The sequence below is a fragment of the Phocoena phocoena genome, chromosome 3 (genome assembly GCF_963924675.1).
Source record: "Phocoena phocoena chromosome 3, mPhoPho1.1, whole genome shotgun sequence".
Taxonomy (NCBI): domain Eukaryota; kingdom Metazoa; phylum Chordata; class Mammalia; order Artiodactyla; family Phocoenidae; genus Phocoena; species Phocoena phocoena.
Window position 1 is genome coordinate 109,452,715 of NC_089221.1, and position 20,247 is coordinate 109,472,961.

General features: G+C 36.2%; 1 protein-coding gene across 1 annotated transcript in view; it reads left to right on the forward strand.

Annotated features, from left to right (window-relative positions):
* Positions 1-1,852: 1,852 nt before the first annotated feature.
* The window catches only part of CDC42SE2 (CDC42 small effector 2), a 45,364-nt gene continuing 26,969 nt past the window's right edge, over positions 1,853-20,247 (forward strand). The window contains exon 1 of the mRNA XM_065875246.1: positions 1,853-1,906. Within this exon, the coding sequence (XP_065731318.1) occupies positions 1,853-1,906 (54 nt within the window). The remainder of the gene's footprint in view (positions 1,907-20,247) is intronic.

Sequence of the window (20,247 nt, forward strand, 5' to 3'; positions counted from 1 at the left end):
AAAAGGAATTTTGTTTAGAAAAGCAAGAAAATGGAAAACGTGTATTGGTATGATATTCCAAGGCATGTTTGAAACATTTTTAGTTTTATATGTTTACTTAACAAATAAAAACCTGTGGAGTTGCATACATCCCCTTGGTTTGAAAATGTATTTCATCATATCTGTTATCTAGGTCATTATTCTTAAGTATCCTTTCTGTCTAATCTCCAAAAATAGAAGCACAAATTATTGTACTTTAAACAGTCATTCTTCAACTAAATATTAAGAAAGGAAATATTGTTAATGTCATTTTCAGAGTAGTACATGGGAATGGGAAAATGTATATTTTGAAATTTGCAAAATAAGGAACAGCTTTACTCTAAATAGGAAGGAAATCTGAATTTGCAAAAATGTTGATTGTAAATGCGGAAGTCATCTATTACTTTTAAGTGTTAAACAAAAGGAATGTATACTCAGTTAAAAATAGAAGAAAATAAAACACCTTACAATGTAAAATTAGTATTTGAAGGTGGTTTCTGGCAAAGGTAAATTACAAATAAAAAGGAAATTGTGTAGTTCTATATGTAGATGAGAAAATATGATGGAATAAATCAAATAATAGATTTTAAAAACTCAGATTTCAAATCCAGTAGATTTGAAACAGAGTAATTCATGTTTGTATGTGCTACATCAGCAGTGATGAGCATAAGGAAGTTTCAGTTTCAAACAAAGGCATATTTGTTTTCATAAAATTGGTTAAAAGAGATTTCACAATGATATTTTAATGGCCATGGTCTTTGATTCAGGGAGGAATTAAGCTTAAGTAAATAGCCCTGAAATAATATTCATGATGTTGTGAATTTAACCCTTTGCTCTTACATTCTTGCTAAGGAAGTAAATGAAACATACAATTCTTTTGAGCTTATAAACCTTCATAGTATTTACCCACTTTATTGGACAGAGCCAATTGCAAGACTGCTACTTCTTTGTTTAGGAGTTTGGGTGACATAAGGAATGTTCACCTCTCCTTGAAAATAAGCATTCCAGGTTCTGAATTTTACTGTGGCAAGAATGTACATTTTCTTCCTTCTTATCTTTCTCTTTGAACATATGTTTAGATCTTAACATGTCACTGTCCTTTAGTATGTTGGAGGACATGTCCTCTGGACTGTGTAGAATCAGGGTCCTAAATTCATGCCTTATTACCCATATTTGTGACATTGAACATATATGCATTAATCTTCATTGAAGATCTTCTATACACATATAAAAATAGCTGTCATTTATGTCTTACAAGGTTTAGAGTCATGGCTTTGGGGAAAGCTTTTACAGTCATAAAATAGAATGCTCTATGAAGGCAAGGATTACTCTCTCATTTCAACTGCTATATTCCTAATACCTGACACTGAGAAAGTACTCAAATATTTTTTTATTGAATGAATATCAATTTATTAAAATCTTGATTTTTTTCAATGTTTACTTTTTTGGGGAAATAGTCTTAATTTTATCACAGATTTAAGAAATAAAAGTTTCTAAGGGTAAGATAAGTAAAGTAACTTCTTTTCTTTTCTGCTTTTTTCTAGACTACCTGTTAAGGTCCTGAGTCAAGACAACAATTTTTATACCTTTCCTGGTGGTTCAGAAACGAGTCCCTGTAGAATCAAAAGCAAAGAAAGGAAACAATCTGACCTTTCGTTTGTTAGATTGACTATATAAGATACTTGACTTCCAGGAACAAAAACACAGAGAAGTAATAAAGTTATTATTTTGGCATCTTTGGACATCTATCATATTGAGAAGCCTGCTTTGTGAAGCTTCCTGAATTGAGATTTGGAAACTTCATTGGTGCTCATTTATAACTTGGACTGTAAGCATGAGTGAATTCTGGTTGTGTTTCAACTGCTGTATTGCAGAACAGCCTCAACCTGTAAGTATGAAGTAATACATGTACAGATTGGGTGGGGTGCTTATTAAACATAATGCTGGTTCTCAAGTTGAGAATTAGGACCCCAGCAGTGATTGCAGGGCAGTTCTAAGGCCTGTCAGTAGAATTCTGAACATCTGGTTAAAGAAAGGAGAAAAAAAAAGTAAATGTGTTTTGAGTAAATGCCATGTGTGAGGAACTGTGCTAGACCATTGTATATGATTGAGAAGGTTATGCTCTTCTACCAAGTAGACCAGCTTCTGGAGGAGCCATGAGAGGAAAGGGAGACAATCTGAGATAGAACAGCCAAGTCGGCTTTGGAAATCAGTGGTGGAAGATGTCATAGCTAGGTTGCCTCACATCCTTCTTGATTTACCATCTCATTTTCCTCACAGCAGCTCTCTGAGGAAGATACCATTATCCTTATTTTTCAGTTGAAATAGGTTCAGTTTGTTGCGCAAAGTCATATGGATAGTAAGTAGTCTTGGCTGACTTCTTCTTGGTACCTGCCCCACTTTTATCCCTTCTAACCTGTGCACATTTTATTACCTCTACGGAAATTCTGCCTTCCATGTCCAATTTTCTCTTCATCCTTTAAGATGCCTAGATCTAATGTCAACGCTATGAAATCTTTGCCAGCTTTCCCCTGACTTAGATAATACCTCGTGTATTTCCACCAGCTCTTTTAGTTCATTTTTCTATGGTAGGATGGAACTTCTTGCATAGTAACTTAACTGTTCTATAGTGTTTCCCACCATGTCAGCTGTTTACAGGACCGTAGTGAATTCTTTACCTACTTACTGTTGTGCATTGGCATGCTGGTGGACTTTTTCCCCCCAGCTTTATTGAGTTATAATTGGTATACCAAAAAATTGCACATAATTAATGTATACAAACTGGTGAGTTTGGACATACCTATACACTCGTTGTCATCACCACAATTAAGGTAATAATCTTCTAAAGTATCCTCAAAAACAATGCATATTGATTTACAACCTCCCCCTTTTCTAGTCATATTACATACTTTCCCCATATAGTGTTTCCCCACATGGTACTGATGTTTTATAATGCTCTTTGTCTCTGAAATGTGTTATTTTAATTAGACACCTATGCCCAGTTGTCATGTATTAATACTCTGGTATTTCCACAGTGAGCCAGGTACTGATGAAATAACAGAAAGCAAAACAGTTTCTGCTTCGTGGCTCTCATTCTAGTGGAGGAGATATTTAGTGAATAAATAGGTGTCTGTGATACCAGGTGATGGTAACTGCTCTAAGGAAAAAGAAGGTAGAAAAAAGAGGAGAAATGGGGATATTAAGAGTGTACAGGAAACGCCTCTCTGATCAAGTGATATTTAAGCTAAGGTTTAAGGCAGTAAGGCACATGCTTATGTAGAAGGACTTGCGAGTACAAGAGTTCTGGAAGTGCAAGGGTTGTATGTATACGAGGAATGTCAAAGAAGGCAGAGTGGCTGTGAGCCAGGGCTGCAGTGGTGGGAAGTGAGGTCAGAGATAGTTAAGGGCCGGGTCATGTATGGCCTTCCAGGCTGGGGAAAGACTGATTTTTACACTTTGTGAAATAGGAAATCATTGAATGGTTTTGTTCTTTCAAGTGAAGAACATATCCTTTTCTCATATCCTAGTTTGAATGTTTAATGTTACTGTATGCCCAGATGGAGAGTTAGCACTGCCTGACCAGACTGCATCCTGTAGGCCAGTGAGTTACCTTCTCCTTCCTGTACTCCCAGCCAGTGAGTCCTCCTCAGCAGTCTGCAATCATGTGTGTAGTGTGTTCTGCAATAAGATTCATTTCCTACAGTGACTTTTCTTCATTTTTGTTGTTGTTCTGATGTGCAGTTCTAATCCATAATAGTAGGGGTGTGTGTCTTTAAGTGATGATGTGGTAACTGCCATATAAAAAAAACAAAGGAAGGGCACTGTGCTCCATATTTTAGAGAGTCTAAGGTTTCTTCGAGGGAAATGGGTGAAGAATTGGAAGGGGATGGAATGGGTCAGTAGACAGGGGTTGCTAGAAGACCTTAGACCTTAGACATGAAAAGCATGAAAGCTGTTACTGCAGCCTGAGAGTATGAACCAACAGTTCTATGAAAGGTGGCTAGAGGAAACTCTAGGCGAGGGCATTCTATAATTTCAGGGGATTTATGTCAAACAAGAGTATTTGCTCAAGTGTGGTGCATTTCCACCAGTACTATGCGATAAGGACCTCAGATGGCATAGATTCATGTAGAACTTCCTTTTTTAGGAATCACATTTCCACACACCCTAAATGAGGTGTGAGTATGATAGATACGTTGTCATTTTTCCTTTTTCTGGAAACGTAAATGTGCATGCTCTTGATTTGTTTAATTACACAGAAAATCATGTTATGTAACCACAGTCATCTCAAAACATTTAGTAGATGAATTCATGTAATAGAAATGGAAAATTACACTTATCAGTGGAAAAATGAAAAATATCCCTACTTTGTAGAAAGGCAGTGTAGAGGACTGATTCAAATGTCTTAACTGTATTGCTAAACCTAGAAATTACCAAGATTATCTTATTCACTGGAACTGCCTGTCCTGCCTCAGGAGTGGCTACTGGATTTCTTCATAGAGACAATAAGCTGCTTATACCTGAGGAGAAAGTTTCAATTTGTATACATGAGCTTGAAGACAAACTAGAAAGGCTCTTGGCATAAGGATTTTGGTGTTCCTACCCTGTTTTGTGCTGATAGCACAGTCGGGAAGTGCTGGTAAGTTAGTGTCCATAGCATTCTGGATGAGTTCAAGCTGGGAGAGGGGGTGAGATGGTAGTAGAAAGCCATTTATCTTCAGAAACTAGAATGCTTTTGTAAGTTTGTAAATGTCAGAGAGGAAATGGTTTTCTTTAATGCTTTTATTAAATTGATCTTTATTCAGTTTAGATTGGAGTTTTTTAATATATACGTCAAAGTAAAACAAGCTATTTCTTAGCAAGCCATGTGGTGGCTGCCATTTATAGTTACTTAAAAAGTGACATCAGCAAAAATAATAATTCAAAAGTAGACAGTTGTATACTGAACCTCATACACTCAGCTTCAACAATATCAGTTCTTATCTGATGTTGTTCATCTCAGTGCATCTACTTTGCTCTTTTCTGTATTATTTTGAAGCCAAATTCCAAGCATTATTTCACTTTATATATAAATATGGCAGTATTTATCTCTAAGAGATGATTCATATTTAACATAACCACAATACCATTATCATACCAAAAAAAGTACTTTAAAAGTTTGTTTTATATATAAATATATATATAATAAATAGTTATGAAACATATTATGAAGCACATATTACCCAAGTTAAGACATGGAGCATTGCCAACACCCCAGAAGCCCCCTAGCGTTCTTTTCATTTACATCCGTGCTCCAACACCTGGAGGAGCCACTGCCCTGCTTTTTTTTTATGGTGATTACTTCCTTATTGTGTTTTATGATTTTACCATTTGTATATGCCCTGAGCAGTATAGGTTAATTTACCTGTTTTAACTTTGAGTGGAGTTCCAGTGGATATAATTGTGTTTTCTTCTTTAATTCAATGCTAAATTTATAAGATTAATGTGTATTGAGGCAGGTAACTGAACTTCATTTCCACTTTTCTTGAACGTTTTGTTGTATGACTACACCATGTACATCCATATAGTCCTTTTGAAATTCTGAGTTGTTCACAGTATGAGACTGTTACGAATGACGCTCTTTCGTGCCTTTGTGTATGTGTTGCCCGGTGAACACGTGCTTGAGGTTCTCTAGGGTATATACCTAGGAGTGAAATTATTGGTTCTGAAGTCTAAGGACATTAGTTAGCTTTTACCATGCAAGACAGCATTGTTTTAAATTTGGTGTTATCAATTTGTGTTCCTACCAGCATGATGTTTTCCGACTCAGTTTTTATCAGTCCGAGAGGAAATGTTTACCCTTGCATTATCTTGCATTTTAATTTAATGAGAGTGAAAAGTAACCTGATTTTTTTAAACTTCTAGGTTGTGAGCTTCAGGATTGTACGCAAATCAGAGATTTCTTGAAATAAAATTCTCCAATTCAGCTCCTCCACACTTTTGTTCATCAGCGCATTCCGTTTGTATTATACCATAAGACGAGTTCTTTGAGAGTACAGGAAAACACATTTAGATAAATTGAAGTCCATGAAGTTAAAGACATTATACTACAGCAGCTTTCATTCTTGTATTTAGTTTCAAGTATGATGAAGCATTAATCTAATTCAGTGCTTTTTGTTTACTCTGTTTCTAGTAACTATTACAGAAATAAATGCATTCAGAAGCCACCAGGCATCTATGTCATCCTATACACAAAATATTAGTAGAACTTAATTTAAGAAAAGATGAAAAGTAAAATTAGAAGGTCTAGTATTTTCCTCTCACATTCCAGCAGATCATTTTGAACACCCCCCAGGTGAGCATTTCCCACATTGGAGACCACTGAATACAGAACAAGTCAGAGCATGGAGCTCTAGAGTTGAGAAACAGGATTATCTTATCTTCACTGTGATAAAAATAATTATCACTGGAAAAAAAAGGGAAAGAAACGCAGGGAAAATTGTTTTTGATGAACAGGAAGAGAAAAAAACATTGTGGTCAAATAGTTTTTAAAAATATATATTTATATGGCAGATAAGTCCTAATTTAATTTTTTTTCTATATGCTCATTAGAAAATACTGTCTATATCTTCATAAAGAAAATGTTCTTTATTTATGAGGTCGTGTTAAGTAGCCAGTGTGAGCTCCTATTAACTGACAGCTTACATGAATCCTGAAACATTTCTTAAAAGAGCTATTGTTTTCAAGTCATCTCACCGACGCATCTGGGAGATTGTCATGTTTATTTAGAAAACACTTTCTTCATTTACATGTTCTGTTATTTGTGTAAATGATGTGAAAGTCTGCATCTTTTCATAAGGCATTGAATTCTTAAAATGGCTAAAATTAAGGTGCTTCTGAAATACCAATAGCATGAACCTTTGCATTGTTTTGTTTTACTGATTCTTGGGTTTTATAAACATAGAAACAGCAAGGATACAGAGGATTAAGCCTTTATTTGTCCAGAGTTAGTGGTTTGGGTCCTGATTCTCACATGGCCTTGGTATATACAAATAGGAGGGAAAGTTAAGGATCTCAATTTTATTATTTTAAAAATCAAAAGGCAAAAGAAAGAAAGGAAATCAGTACCAGGCAGGTAAAGTCTAGTTAATAAACTATTCACGGTTGTAGAAGAATAAAATGTTTACGTAAACTTGATGTAATCTGTGATTAAAGGGCAGTTAGAATTTAGATAATTTCTGGGGCCTAATACTACAATAGTATTTTAATAATTATGAAGTCAATACTATATAGGACATTTTTAGAAGCACTTCAGAATCTGTTCATCTGTGATATAAACACATGATAAAAACCATTCTGTTCTTCCATCTTTCTCTGCCTTAAACATGTTTATAATGGGTAGAAAATATTACAGATCAATTTTGTTAGCTTGCATATGCAAGACAGATTCTAAGATCTCAGCTCTATCTCCTTTAAGTACTGAGTAAAGGTTGGTCTCTTATCACCTCTGTACATAGTAAAAATTCTTCTAATTTTTTAGATATTTCTAGTGCTCATGTTCCAATTACTTTTGTAGATTGACCTTTTAGTTCCTTGAAGAGCTATTTTTTATGCTTATACTCCTCTGTTTTAGCAGGTGAGACATCATTTGTTCCTTTTCGTTTTGGTTTGTCATTTGTTAGTTGTTTTCATTTGTGAATTGAAAATAATTTTCATACAATCATAAAATTATAGTTTTAAAGGCATCTAAGCAAACATCTAGTCAGATGCATCACTCACACACAAATTTGGAAACTATTAAGTGAACTAGTAAACTAAGTTAAGCCTAGTGAGTTAATGGCAAAGCCTTGGCATTTTAAGACTAGTTTTCTCTAGTATGTGTTTCAATAAATTTTACCCAAATGGACATGTATACACACATTGGATATGCAATTGAATTATAAGACTCTGCAAAAATACATCACTAGTTTTGTTAAGTTATGGTGAAACCAGCAGTGTTTCAACATTTTAAAAGGTTCTTGGGAATTCCCTGGCGGTCCAGTGGTTAGAACTTGGCGCCTTCACTGCTCAGGGAACTAAGATCCTACAAGCTGCGAGACACAGCCAAATTAAAAAAAAAAAAAAAATTCTTGCCAGTAAATGTTAATTATTATCTGCCATTTTTACAGATCTTAGTTTGAATGCTTTCATACATATTAACTTAATGATGCTTTCATACATATTAACTTAATGATATAAGTGCCTGCCATTCTAACACACACACACACACACACACACACATCACTCTTTTTTGTGGTTTTGATTTTGTTTTATTTGTTCTTGGAGTGTCTACCTGAGTGTCTACCTGAGTAGCAGTTGGGTGATGTTCTCACTGGAGTCTTAACATGCACAAATCCTTCTGCATGTTTCCGTTATGCACATATGCATGGATTCAAAAATCATTAAGATACTGGAAATAGTATTAGCTGTCAGTCATGCATATAGGATAAACAGAATCTCCCATACATTAAATAAAGGAGTTACTAGATGTCATTTCTCACTGACCTTAAGAACAGATAAAGTATGTATAGCTGATTCACTTTGTTATAAAGCAGAAACTAGCACACCATTGTAAAGCAATTATACTCCAATAAAGATGTTAAAAAAAAAAAGCAGATATAGTTACTAAGAAACATAAGACAAGTGTGCTTTCAGTAGTGCTTAGCTGTCAGAAATTGATCTCATTTTTATGAGCCCCAAAGTTATGGGTAGTTATGAAAAACCAAACAAGTTTTTCCCTTTTTTCTACCCTCTTCATAGGAGATCTGTGAGCTTAAGAGTTGTTCAAATAAGGGTTTGAATTGCAATCCCAATGCTTATTTACTGTGACCTTGAGCAGATAGGAATACTGTGTGACCTCTGCAAATAGGAATAATGACACCTATCTAATAGGCTTAAATATATTAAAGTAGATAATAAAGTATATTAAATAAGGTAATTTATGTTAAGCGCTTAGCATAGTGCCTGGCATGCAGTAAGCGCTCTTACGAATGTTTAGTTGACAAATTGCAGTTTCCTCTCATTTTATTTTATTTATTTATTTTTTGCGGTACGCGGGCCTCTCACTGCTGTGGCCTCTTCCGCTGCGGAGCACAGGCTCCAGACGCGCAGGCTCAGTGGCCATGGCTCACGGGCCCAGCTGCTCCACGGCATGTGGGATCTTCCTGGACCGGGGCACGAACCCGTGTCCCCTGCATCGGCAGGCGGACTCCCAACCACTGCGCCACCAGGGAAGCCCTCCTCTCATTTTAAATAACGGTTGATTTTATTTTGTTTTGTTGTGTTTTAAATCTCTGTTGGTTATTTTCAAGCACATTCTGTTTGAAATGAACTGGACCTTTAAAGCTTGAAAAATTGGTCTCTTACCAGAAGTATTTTGGTTTGGTTTGGTTTTCAGTTACCAGGAAGAGAGATCCAGGTGTGTAACATAGAGAGGATGTTGGACTGAGCACACATGTACAGTCTCCTCTCTCCTGAAACCCCACTTTGCATGACATTAAAGGAGTTTAAAAAACAAAGAGGGGTAAAACCCACAAAGGAAAAGAATGCAGACAAAACATAAGCATGGATGAAAGATAATAAAACACAGATGATAGATTTGGAATTTGCAGAACATAGCCACACCCAGTTGCCTGCACAGGGGGATACTGACCAGAAGCAAACCAGAGTCTTAACTGCCTTGCTCTTGGAAGGCCTGCAACTAGGCTTGAACTGCTCAGGCTGGCCTGCAGCAGATCGTTCTCTAGAGAACTGACCGGCTCTGCAGAGACCTGGTGATTTCTGTGGTTGTGGGCTCCCCAAGGAAAAAGCCAGTTTCACCATCTTCTCACCTGTCCTTGAACCCACCATTCAGCATGCCTGACCCATGTGTACTAAGCCTCATTTGGGCGGTCGGTGATCATCAGGTATGAGGAAAGCTAAAAGAACTTAACCGAATGAAAGAACTCAGAGGAAATAGATGATACAGGGAATAGAAAAGAACTAAAATAAAGCAATAAAAACTGTGAATATTCCTCAGATGATTAAGATATTGGACCCATTAATTAAGAACAGTGTGCCTACACAGGAATGGGGACAGAAAGAACAAATTGAGAAGAAATAGTGTTTGGAAATGATATAGCTGAGATAAAGAGGTCCAGTGGAAGGGCTGGAAGATAAATCTGTAAACAAAGTAAAACAAAGAAATAGAGAGTAAAAACAAAGTAAAACAAAGAGAGATGGAAAGTAGAAGGGAAAAGCTAAGAAAATTAGATGATCAATCCTGAAGGTTCAAAATCTGCCTAATTAGTTTCACAAAGTAGAAGAAAGGGGCATTGGAGGAGAATAAATTATCAAAGTGTTTGCCAAAAAGTTTGGGGGTTTTGTAACTTCTTACAGAAAAACCCAAACAAACTTTTTGGACAACCCAATAATAATACAGAAACATTTCCCTGAACTAAAAAACAGCGTAAGTGTTTTGGTTGAAGGCCAGTTGAATGAAAAATACCCATTCCATTTAGTGACATTTCAGACTATATGGATTAGTTGTTTAGCTGTTTAACCAGTTGTACTGCAAGAAATTTGTGGATGGTATTGCAACAATTAATGTTAGTTTCATAGGAAGTTAAGCAAACAAAAAGAAGCAATTCAACACAAACATAGTACAAGAAAAATTAATTGTAGAACATTGCTTGGCTTGATTGTGAACAATATTTACAAAAAGTTAATATAAGCATTTGATTTTTCTCTTTCTATTTTATGTATTAAGTGTTTGGGGGAATTACATAACTTTTTTTGAAACACAAAGGTATTTATTTTAGAATAACTATATATGGTGGTGTAAAGGAAAGACAGTGGACAAGGGAGACTCCCAGACCTGCTTTAGTTAGCTGTGGGATCTTGGCAAGTAATATGCTTTCCCTAGGTACATGAATGTCCTGTGGCTGTCAGTGACAGATTATGCAAGTTTAGTGGCTTAAACAACAACACAAATTTATTGTCTTTAGTTCCAGAAGTGAGAAGTCCAATTTAGGTCTCACTGCAATAATATCAGTGGTAGACCATTGTATTATACCACATTTTCTTTGTTCAGTATACAGTGATTTCCTGAAGTTAGCTCTACTATACACACACATATGCATGTATATACAGGGTACAGAAACAATCTCAAGTGGCCGTGTGGTAGCAGAAATCTCTAGTGTAAAGGGTTTAATGTGCAAAAGCATTGAAAAATATATCATTAGTACTTAGAGAAGCCATTTCAGGTTGTTAGTTTTAAGCCTATTTTGTATTTCAGTTTTCATACTTGCAATGTGTGACTTAAACAACATACTAACCTTAAATAGAAAGAGAAAAGGAAATCCCTGTGTTCGCTTCAGGTTTCTCACTGAGAGAGGAGAACGTCTAGTTCCTTCAGTTCTGCATTTAGCAATTTTGCCTTTGAAAAGATCATTATAAACTTGCTTAGAGATTCCTTATAAAAAACAAATGTTGGGGCCTCCTGTGAATTTCTTATCTGTTACCAACTTTGAAACTTACACTAAGTGGGAAAAGGCTACTTACCTACTAAACTCTAAAGGGCAAAGTAAAGACAGTAGGATTGAATTTTAAGTGTGTTACCAGCAACCAACCTATTTATAAATATTTCCAGTATGAAATGCCTTGCCTTTCTGTACTTTGACTTAGATTGAAGTCCCTGCTTGTAACTCTACTTGGGTGTTTGGATTTCTCTGTGGTGATGTGGCTCTCATCTTTTATAGAATTGCCTCCTTATATAAGCCTTTTAACCTGAGGGCCACTGCTGGCGTTCCAGTGAGTGCACCACACTCTAGAAACCAGAGAAGTAGAATTATCACTTATTGTTCCCAGAGTGTATCTTCATACAGTACAAGTTGGCATACTGAAAACGTTTATTATTTTCTGAAGTTTGACCTAAATATGAGAATTTGGAATCCAAAATAGGCTACTCAGTTATTGAAGGGCAGATTTTTTTTTCTTAATCTTTGCAGTCTACTCCTTGTTTCTCTTCCATTTGTCTTACTAATCAAGGATTAATATTAATCTTGACATATTAATCATCGATTTTTAGTTAAGATCTTAGAAACCAGACTTCCATAGATGGTATTATCAGCTCATATTACTACCCATGGGAAAGCTGGATCTGGCTTCTTAAACATCTGTATCCAGGACCTGGGACACTGTTAAGATTCTCAACTCTGTCTCTTTCTTGATTCTTTGCACTTTCTGACTAGAGGTGGGTGTTTTTTCCATGATTGACCTCAGCTCCAGGTTCATCATCTCAGTTTAACCACCATGAGGAAGAAAGGACATCTCCCTTAGTCCTTCCCAGGGAAGGATTCTGGGCCCAGTTTGTGTCATGTGCACACCCCGTGGTCAGGGTTGTCGACTACTGTGGTTGGCAACCTATCAAAATCATATGGTTGGGGTCAGGAAGCGGTGATTTCCCCAAAGGAAAGGAAGTGGGTTGCTACTTCTAGAACAACGTATGTAGAAAGAAATGGTGTATGTCCACAATAAAGATATATGCCTATTTATACAGAAGGATAGAAATAAAATGTCACTTAGCCTGAATATCTATTAACTACTCTGGTAATGTTATATAAAGCTGTTTCAAATCCTTTAAGAACAATTTAAAAAGATTACTTGTTGTCGGTCTAGATATCCTAAGCTACTGTTTAGGTGTTAAAAAAAAAGTTAATCCAAATCAGTAAAAATAAATTGAAAACTAAGGATATGTGAATTACACAAACAGCTTTACCTTTTGGGAAATGATAAGTTTTGAATGTCAGAAACTTGAATCTCTTTAGCAAATGCTGAAGTAAACATTGATAGAATAACTAAAGTGAAAAAAATGAAAGGAGGCTAAAGACTTAATGCTAGTTATATACACCTTTAGCAGAATTCCAGTGAAGCTAGAGTCTATAAGCAGTTAGCTTCAGTTATCTTTTGACTTTTGTGCCATAGTAAGTAAACTTTGTATAAAGATAATGAGCAAAAGGTAGAGGCCTCCTGTATTATGCAGTTTATTCATATGGTTTTCATCCTACCCCCCAAATTATAAGTGCTGTGTATCATTTTGAGCACTGTATCATAACTCATTAAATATTAACAGGTCATAAAATCCTCTGTGAATCATTTTTGTATAAAGTCATGGTAATAATATCTTTTTCCCACAGTTACCTTATTATGTGTAATGGTTTTTTTAAAGTTTTGTTGCTCTATTAATGTTTTGCTTACTATTTGTAGAGTATAAGATAATGTAATTTATATAATATTACCTCCAAAGTTGGTCAGACTCAACAGTAAAGGAGTTCATGGACACAGATAGGAGATAGTGAATTTAGTAGCTCAAATCATCACTGATATCTGTAAATAGATATGACCTCTTTGTAATCATCCTGGTATGCTTAGGATTTATCCAGTCATTATTGGAATAAAACCATGACTCACACTTGTGATTTGTTATATTGAATAGAAATCTTGGTAGAGCCCAGAGGTAAGGAATGAAAATGGTGAGAAGTAGATCATATGAGGGAATGATGGACCTGAAATTTATTTCACTACCTCCATTCTATAAGTAGGAGTAGGTTTTCCCTCCCACCTCAGTTTTATTGAGATACAGTTAACATATAGCATTGTGTTAGTTTAAGGAGTACAACATAATGATCTGATAAATGAATATACTGTGAAATGCTTACCACAGTAAGTTTAGTTAACTTATCACCTCATATGGTTAAAAAATTTTTTTCTTCTCATGACAACTTTTAAGATTTACTCTTGGCAATAATCAAATATACACGACAGTATTGCTAACTGTAGTCACCGTGCTGTACCTTATATCCCCAGAACTTACTTATCGTATAATTGGAAGTATGTACCTTTTGATCCCCTTTACCCATTTCTACCACCTCCACCCCCTATGCCTCACCCCCTGCCTCTGGCTGCCACTAGTCTGTTCTCTGTTTCTGTGAGTTAGGTTTTTTCAGATTTCAGACAAAAGTGAGGTGGTATAGTATTTATCTTCTCTTTCTAACTTATTTCACTTAGCATAATGCCCTCAGTGTTGTCACGGATGGCAGTATTTCCATCTTTTTTTTATGGCTGAATGAAATTCCATTGTGTATATATAGATACACACATATCTATCCGTATAAGCATATATCTGTCTATATATAGTTATGTGGACACACACATCACATTTTCATTATCCAGCCATTGATGGACACTCAGGTGGTTTCCATGTCTTGGCTATCGTAAATGTGCTGCAAGAACAGGAAGATGCATGTTTCTCTGAGATAGCAATTTCATTTCCTTCGACTGTATACCCAGAAGAGGAATTGCTAGATCATATGGTAGTTCTGTTTTTAATTTTTTGAGAGACCTCTGTACTGTTTTTCATAAAAACTGCACCAATTTATATTCCTACCAGCAGTGCACAAGGGTTTCCTTTTCTCCACAATTCTCACCAACATTTGCTATCTTTTGTCTTTTTGATAATAGCCATTCTAACAGGTCTGAGGTGGTATCTCATTTTGGTTTTGTTTTACATTTCTCTGCTAATTAGTGATATCGAGTATCTTTTCATGTACTTGTTGGTCATCCGTATGTCATCTTTGGGAAAATATTCAGTTGTGCCCATTTTTAACTGGGTTCGTTTTGTTTTTGCTTTTAACTACTGAGTTGTATAAGTTCTTTATATATTTTGGATATTAACTCATCACATATATTATTTGCAAATATTTTCTCCCATTCTGTAGCTGTAGGTTGCCTTTTCACTGCATTAGTTTTCTTTGCTGTGCAAAAAATTTTAATTTCATGTAGTCCAACTTACTGATTTTTGCTTTGCCTTTGCTTTTGGTATCAAATCCAAAAAATCATTGCGAAGAGTGATATCAAGGAGCTTATCCCTGTGTTTTCTTCTAGAGTTTTATGGCTTCAAGTCTTGCATTCAAGTCTTTAATCCATTTTGAATTGATTTTGGGTATGGTGTAAGATTTTGGTCCAGTTGCATTCTTTTGCATGTGGCTATTCAGTTTTCCCAACACCATTTATTGAAGAGACGATCTTTTCCATTGTTCCATTCCACCATTCAATTTCATTCTTGAATTTCAATTTGCTTATTAGTTCTAACAGTTTTTTGGTGGAGTCTTTAGGATTTTCTATATGTAGTATCATGTCATCTGCAAATAAAGACCATTTTACTTTTTCCTTTCCAGTTTGGATGCCTTTTTTTTTTTTTTCTTGCCTGATTGCTCTGGCTAGGATTTTCAATATATGGAAAAAAAGTGGTGAGAGTGGCCATGTTTGTCTTGTTTCTGATCTTAGGGGAAAAGCTTTCAGCTTATCACAATTGAGTTCATGTTAGCTGTGGACTTGTTATATACAGGCATACCTTGGAGATATTGTGGGTCAAGTTACAGACCACCACACTAAAGCAAATATTGCAGTAGAGAGTCAAGTGAATTTTATGGTTTCCCAATATATATAAAAGTATATTAATATTATACTGTAGTCTGTTAAGTGTGCAATAGCATTATGTCTAAGGAAAAATACGTATCTTAATTAAAAAATGTTTTACTGATAAAAAATGCTAGCCATCATCTGAGCCTTCAGCAAGTCATGATGTTTTTGCAATAGTCATATCAAAGATCACCATAACAAGTATGATAATAGTGAAAAAATGAAATATTGTGAGAATTACCAAAATATGATACAGAAACAAAGTGAGCAAATATTGTTGGCAAAATGGTGCCAGTGGATGTGCTCAATGCACAGTTGCCACAAACCTTCAATTTGTAAAAAAACTCAGTATCTGTGGGGTACAATAAAGCAAAGTGCAATGAAATGAGACATATCTGTGCAGTCTTTTTTATGTTGAGGTATGATCTCCCTATACCCACTTTATTGAGGATGTTGAATTTTGCCAAATGCTCTTTCTGCTTCTTTGAGATCATGTGACTTTTATCCTTCATTTTGTTAATGTGGTATACCATCCTTCTATCTCTGTAATAAATCCCACTTGATCATGGTGTATGATCCTTTCATTGTGCTGTTGAATTCAATTTCTTAAGATTTTCTTGAGAATTTTTGCATCTTTGTTCATCAGGATTATTGGCCTGTAATTTCTTTACTGACCTTGTATGGTTCTGGTATCAGGGTTATGCTGGCCTCGTAAAATGAATTTGGAAGTGTACTCTCTGATTGTTTTGGAAGAATGTGAGAAGGATTGGTATTAATTCTTCTTAAATGTTTGGTAGAATTCACCAGTGAAGCCATGTGGTCCTATAGTTTGTTGAGAGGTTTTTGATCACTGATTCAGTCTCCTTACTTGTTATTGGTCTGTTTAGATTTTCTGTTTCTTCATGGTTTAGTCTTGGTAGGTTTGTATGTTTCTAGGAAGTTATCTGTTTCTTCTAGGTTGTCCAGTTTTTTGGCATGTAATTGTTCATAGTAGTCTTTATGATTCTTTGTATTTCTGTAGCATCAGTTGTAATGTCTCCTCTTTTCTAATTTAATTTGAATTCTCTTTTTTTTGTAAGTCTAAAGGTTTTTCTATTTTATCTTTTAAAAAAGTAGTTCTCTGTTTTGTTAATCTTTTCTATTGTCTTTTAGTTTGTTTTTCATTTATTTCCACTTGGATCTTTGTTATTTTCTTCCTTCTACTAACTTTGGGTTTAGTTTGCTCTTTTTCTAATTCCTTGAGGTACAAAGTTACATTATTTATTTGAGCTCTTTGTTGTTGTTAACATAGTTGGTTATTGCTATGAACTTCCCTCTTAGTACTGCCTTTGCTGCATCCCATAAGATTGGTATGTAATATATCCATTTTTACTTTTCTCAAAATGTTTTTTGATTTCCCTTGTAATTTCTTCTGTTACCTATTGGTTATTTAGTAGTATGTTTTTAAAGTGAGTTTTCCACTTTTTTTTCTTGTAATTGATTTCTCATTTCATACTGTTGTGGTCAGAAAAGATGCTTGATATGACCTCAGTCTTTTTAAATTTATTAAGACTTAAACTGTAGCTTAACATATGATCTGTCCTCCATTTTATTAAGGTCTATTTTTGGAGTTTTATTTTGTTCTTTTGTTTGGAACATGTTCCTCTGTTTCTTCATTTTCCTGGGCTCTCTGTGCTGGTTTCTGTGCATTATATAAAACAGCCACCTCTGCCAGGTGTGACGTACTGGTCATGTGTAGGAGTTGAACCTTATCATTCAGCCTGGCCCAAGGTCTTGGTTGTCTCTCAGACCTTGTGATTGTCCAAAGCCACCTCTTTGTCGTTGAGGGTGTGCCTAAACCTATCAGTGTCCAAAGGGGAGGATCTCAGTCAGCACCTAGATGCAGGCTGACTGGAAGTCAGACCCTCAGGCAGCATCTTTCAAACTATACAAGTAGACCCCTTTCACGGAAATTCTGGGAGCTAGGTATTTCTGTCTGATCCCTCTGCACTGAGCCGTTGGGGGGATAGCTAGTTAAGAACTGGTTGATTATTTTTGTGCTGTGGGACCTGTGACCTGAAGCCCTGCTGGCCACCAAAGCCAGGCAATCAAAAAGTGTCACCCCTGGGAGGCAGCTGCAAAAGCAGTACTCTGGGTAACCTGGAATGGGCAAGAGGAAAAACGTGGAGATGGTGCCCAGTGGCCTCCTTTCTGGGCAGTATCTTAGTTTATCTCTGTGTGTGTGCTAAATTAGAAGCTTGACCCTCAGGTAGTAGCTTTTAAAATATGCAAATAGACCTCTTCCAGGGAAAGACTAGGGGAGATAGGCATGTCTGACTACTGTCTGTGCACCGAGCTCTGGGGTGATAGCTGGTTGAGAAGTATTTCTTTGTTTGCTACAGTGAATAGGCTCTTCTTTTTGATGAACACTATTGATTAAAAAACATTCTTTGGTGGCTTGTTTGTAGAGTTGTTTGTTCTTAATGAGAAAAACCATTCAGCCTAATGGCTCTCTAAATAATTTAAAAACACACACAAAAATTGTAAAATATTATTCAGGGAGTTCAAGAGATTAACAAATGTGAATATAAGGTAGGAACGTGAGCAATAGTCAAGAGATTCCAAGTGAGAGTTTGCCAGAGTTTCTTGGATTTGAAGGGAATATTAAAATATCACACACTGCTTTTCAAGGTATTATCAAATGCGTTCCTGTATTTAAAGTGATTGGAAATATGCCTGGCATGTAGTAAGACTCTTAAGAATTACGCATTGTTTTAAAATATTTAGCTGTAAATCTTCAGCACCAGTGTTTCTAAACCATTGAGCTGGTGTCCTGTTAGCCATGAACGTTCCTGGACCTGCCCCAAACCTGGTGGATTTGAAATTCTGCAAGGTCAGCAGCCTGTGTTCTAACAAACCCCTGCAGTGATTCTGATACACAGTAAAGCTTGCTCTTGAGGTGTCACCCCGTATAAAAGCTAGAACAGTGATGACAGTAGAACTACTCTATGGTAGATAGCATTACTGTAAAGCAGAAAAATAAAACAGGTAAGTAATTTTTTTTTTGCAGAACTATGAAATCCACTAGAACTGACTATATATATATATATTTTTTTTTTTTTTTTTTTTTTTTTTATGCGTTACGCGGGCCTCTCACTGTTGTGGCCTCTCCCGTTGCGGAGGACAGGCTCCGGACGCGCAGGCTCAGCGGCCATGGCTCACGGGCCCAGCCGCTCCGCGGCATGTGGGATCCTCCCGGACCGGGGCACGAACCCGCGTCCCCTGCATCGGCAGGCGGACTCTCAACCACTGCGCCACCAGGGAAGCCCTTTTTTTTTTTTTTTTAACATCTTCATATGTAATAGGTCCTTGAGAAATATTTGGTCATAATATTGGATAAGACAAACAGTTTTTAGAGAACTGAGCTGACATTGTTTCTTTAAAATCCTTTTATTCATTCAGCAGCCATTTATTTTCCAGTGTATCAGGCACAGCTGTGGTCATAGAAGAACTCTTAGCACGGTAGGAAAATCAAACTGTGGGCAGATAAATTATAATACAGTATTTTTAAGTGTTATAATTGAAATAATGAGCCTTGTGCTCTAAATACTTAAACCAAGGAATACCCAGCAGCCTCAACTCAGAAGGTTATGTTTGAGCTGAGTCTTAAGGGATGAATAGGCAGTGCCACGTGGGAATGGGTTTGGGTGAGGGCATTTCACGTAGTTTGTTGACATTGCAGCCGTAACTATTGCTTTCATTTTTTGTGTAAGACTCACTAGGAAAATCCTTTTCCTTTACTATAAAAAAAATCAAGTCTATTTTTATGTTATTTTAGCTTTTGTTAGTCATTTTTTCCCCACTGTTGTATGAACTGGATGGATAATAGGATGTAGTTTGAAAGCAGCTCATGTACTTAGGGGAACACTGTCAGTAGAATAGTATAAAAAGTTACTGTTTTTTTAAGAAATGCCCAGTGCCTAGTTATACTCTCAATATTTCAAAAAGTTAGCTTATTTCAGAGGCTCCCAAACTTCTGTGTTTGTTGCCCTTAACACTTCAGTAATTTTTTTCATGGTGTTCCCAGGCCAAGAGAAATGCTTTATGGATTTATTTATTAACTAGTTTGGTCTAAACAACTTAGTACTTATGTTCTAAAAACTGAGTCACCATTTGAAAAAATAATACACATATATAGAAAGAAAAAATAAATTTTTCTTTCTTTCCCAAATAACCTTGATTACCTATGGGATATGTGTGCCTATTAGGCTTTACACAACTCCTCAAACTGTAGGATCAGACTGAGCACCACCAGCCTCTTTTCCAGTTCTGTACTGACTTTTGTACAATACTTGGGCTTTTTACACAGCAGGCACTGAAAAACTGTGCTTTGCAAAGATGTGTTGTTGAAAAGAGTGTGTTCTCTAAGTTTGAAATTTTGAATTATCTTGAGTTAGTTCACACAGTATTGTACGTATGTTTGTTACCGACCAGGGTTCTTGGCCTTCTTAATCAATAGAAGTTGACCAGAAGCCAGACAAGAAATTCAGGCAAGGCTTTATTGGAACCCCTGCTATAGTGGGGAGGTGAGGGGGAACAAACAACAGGTACCCTTGCTTGCTCACTCCTTGAGGCAGGGCAGGCTTGTTCCTTATATGGGATGAAGGTAGGAGTCGGGCTAGAGGGCTGGCTTAGGTGGTTTGCCCACCCCTTTGTGGTGGTGTGTGCAGGGGGCATGTGCAGTGCCCTGCTTTTGCTCCCGACCCCCTGCTT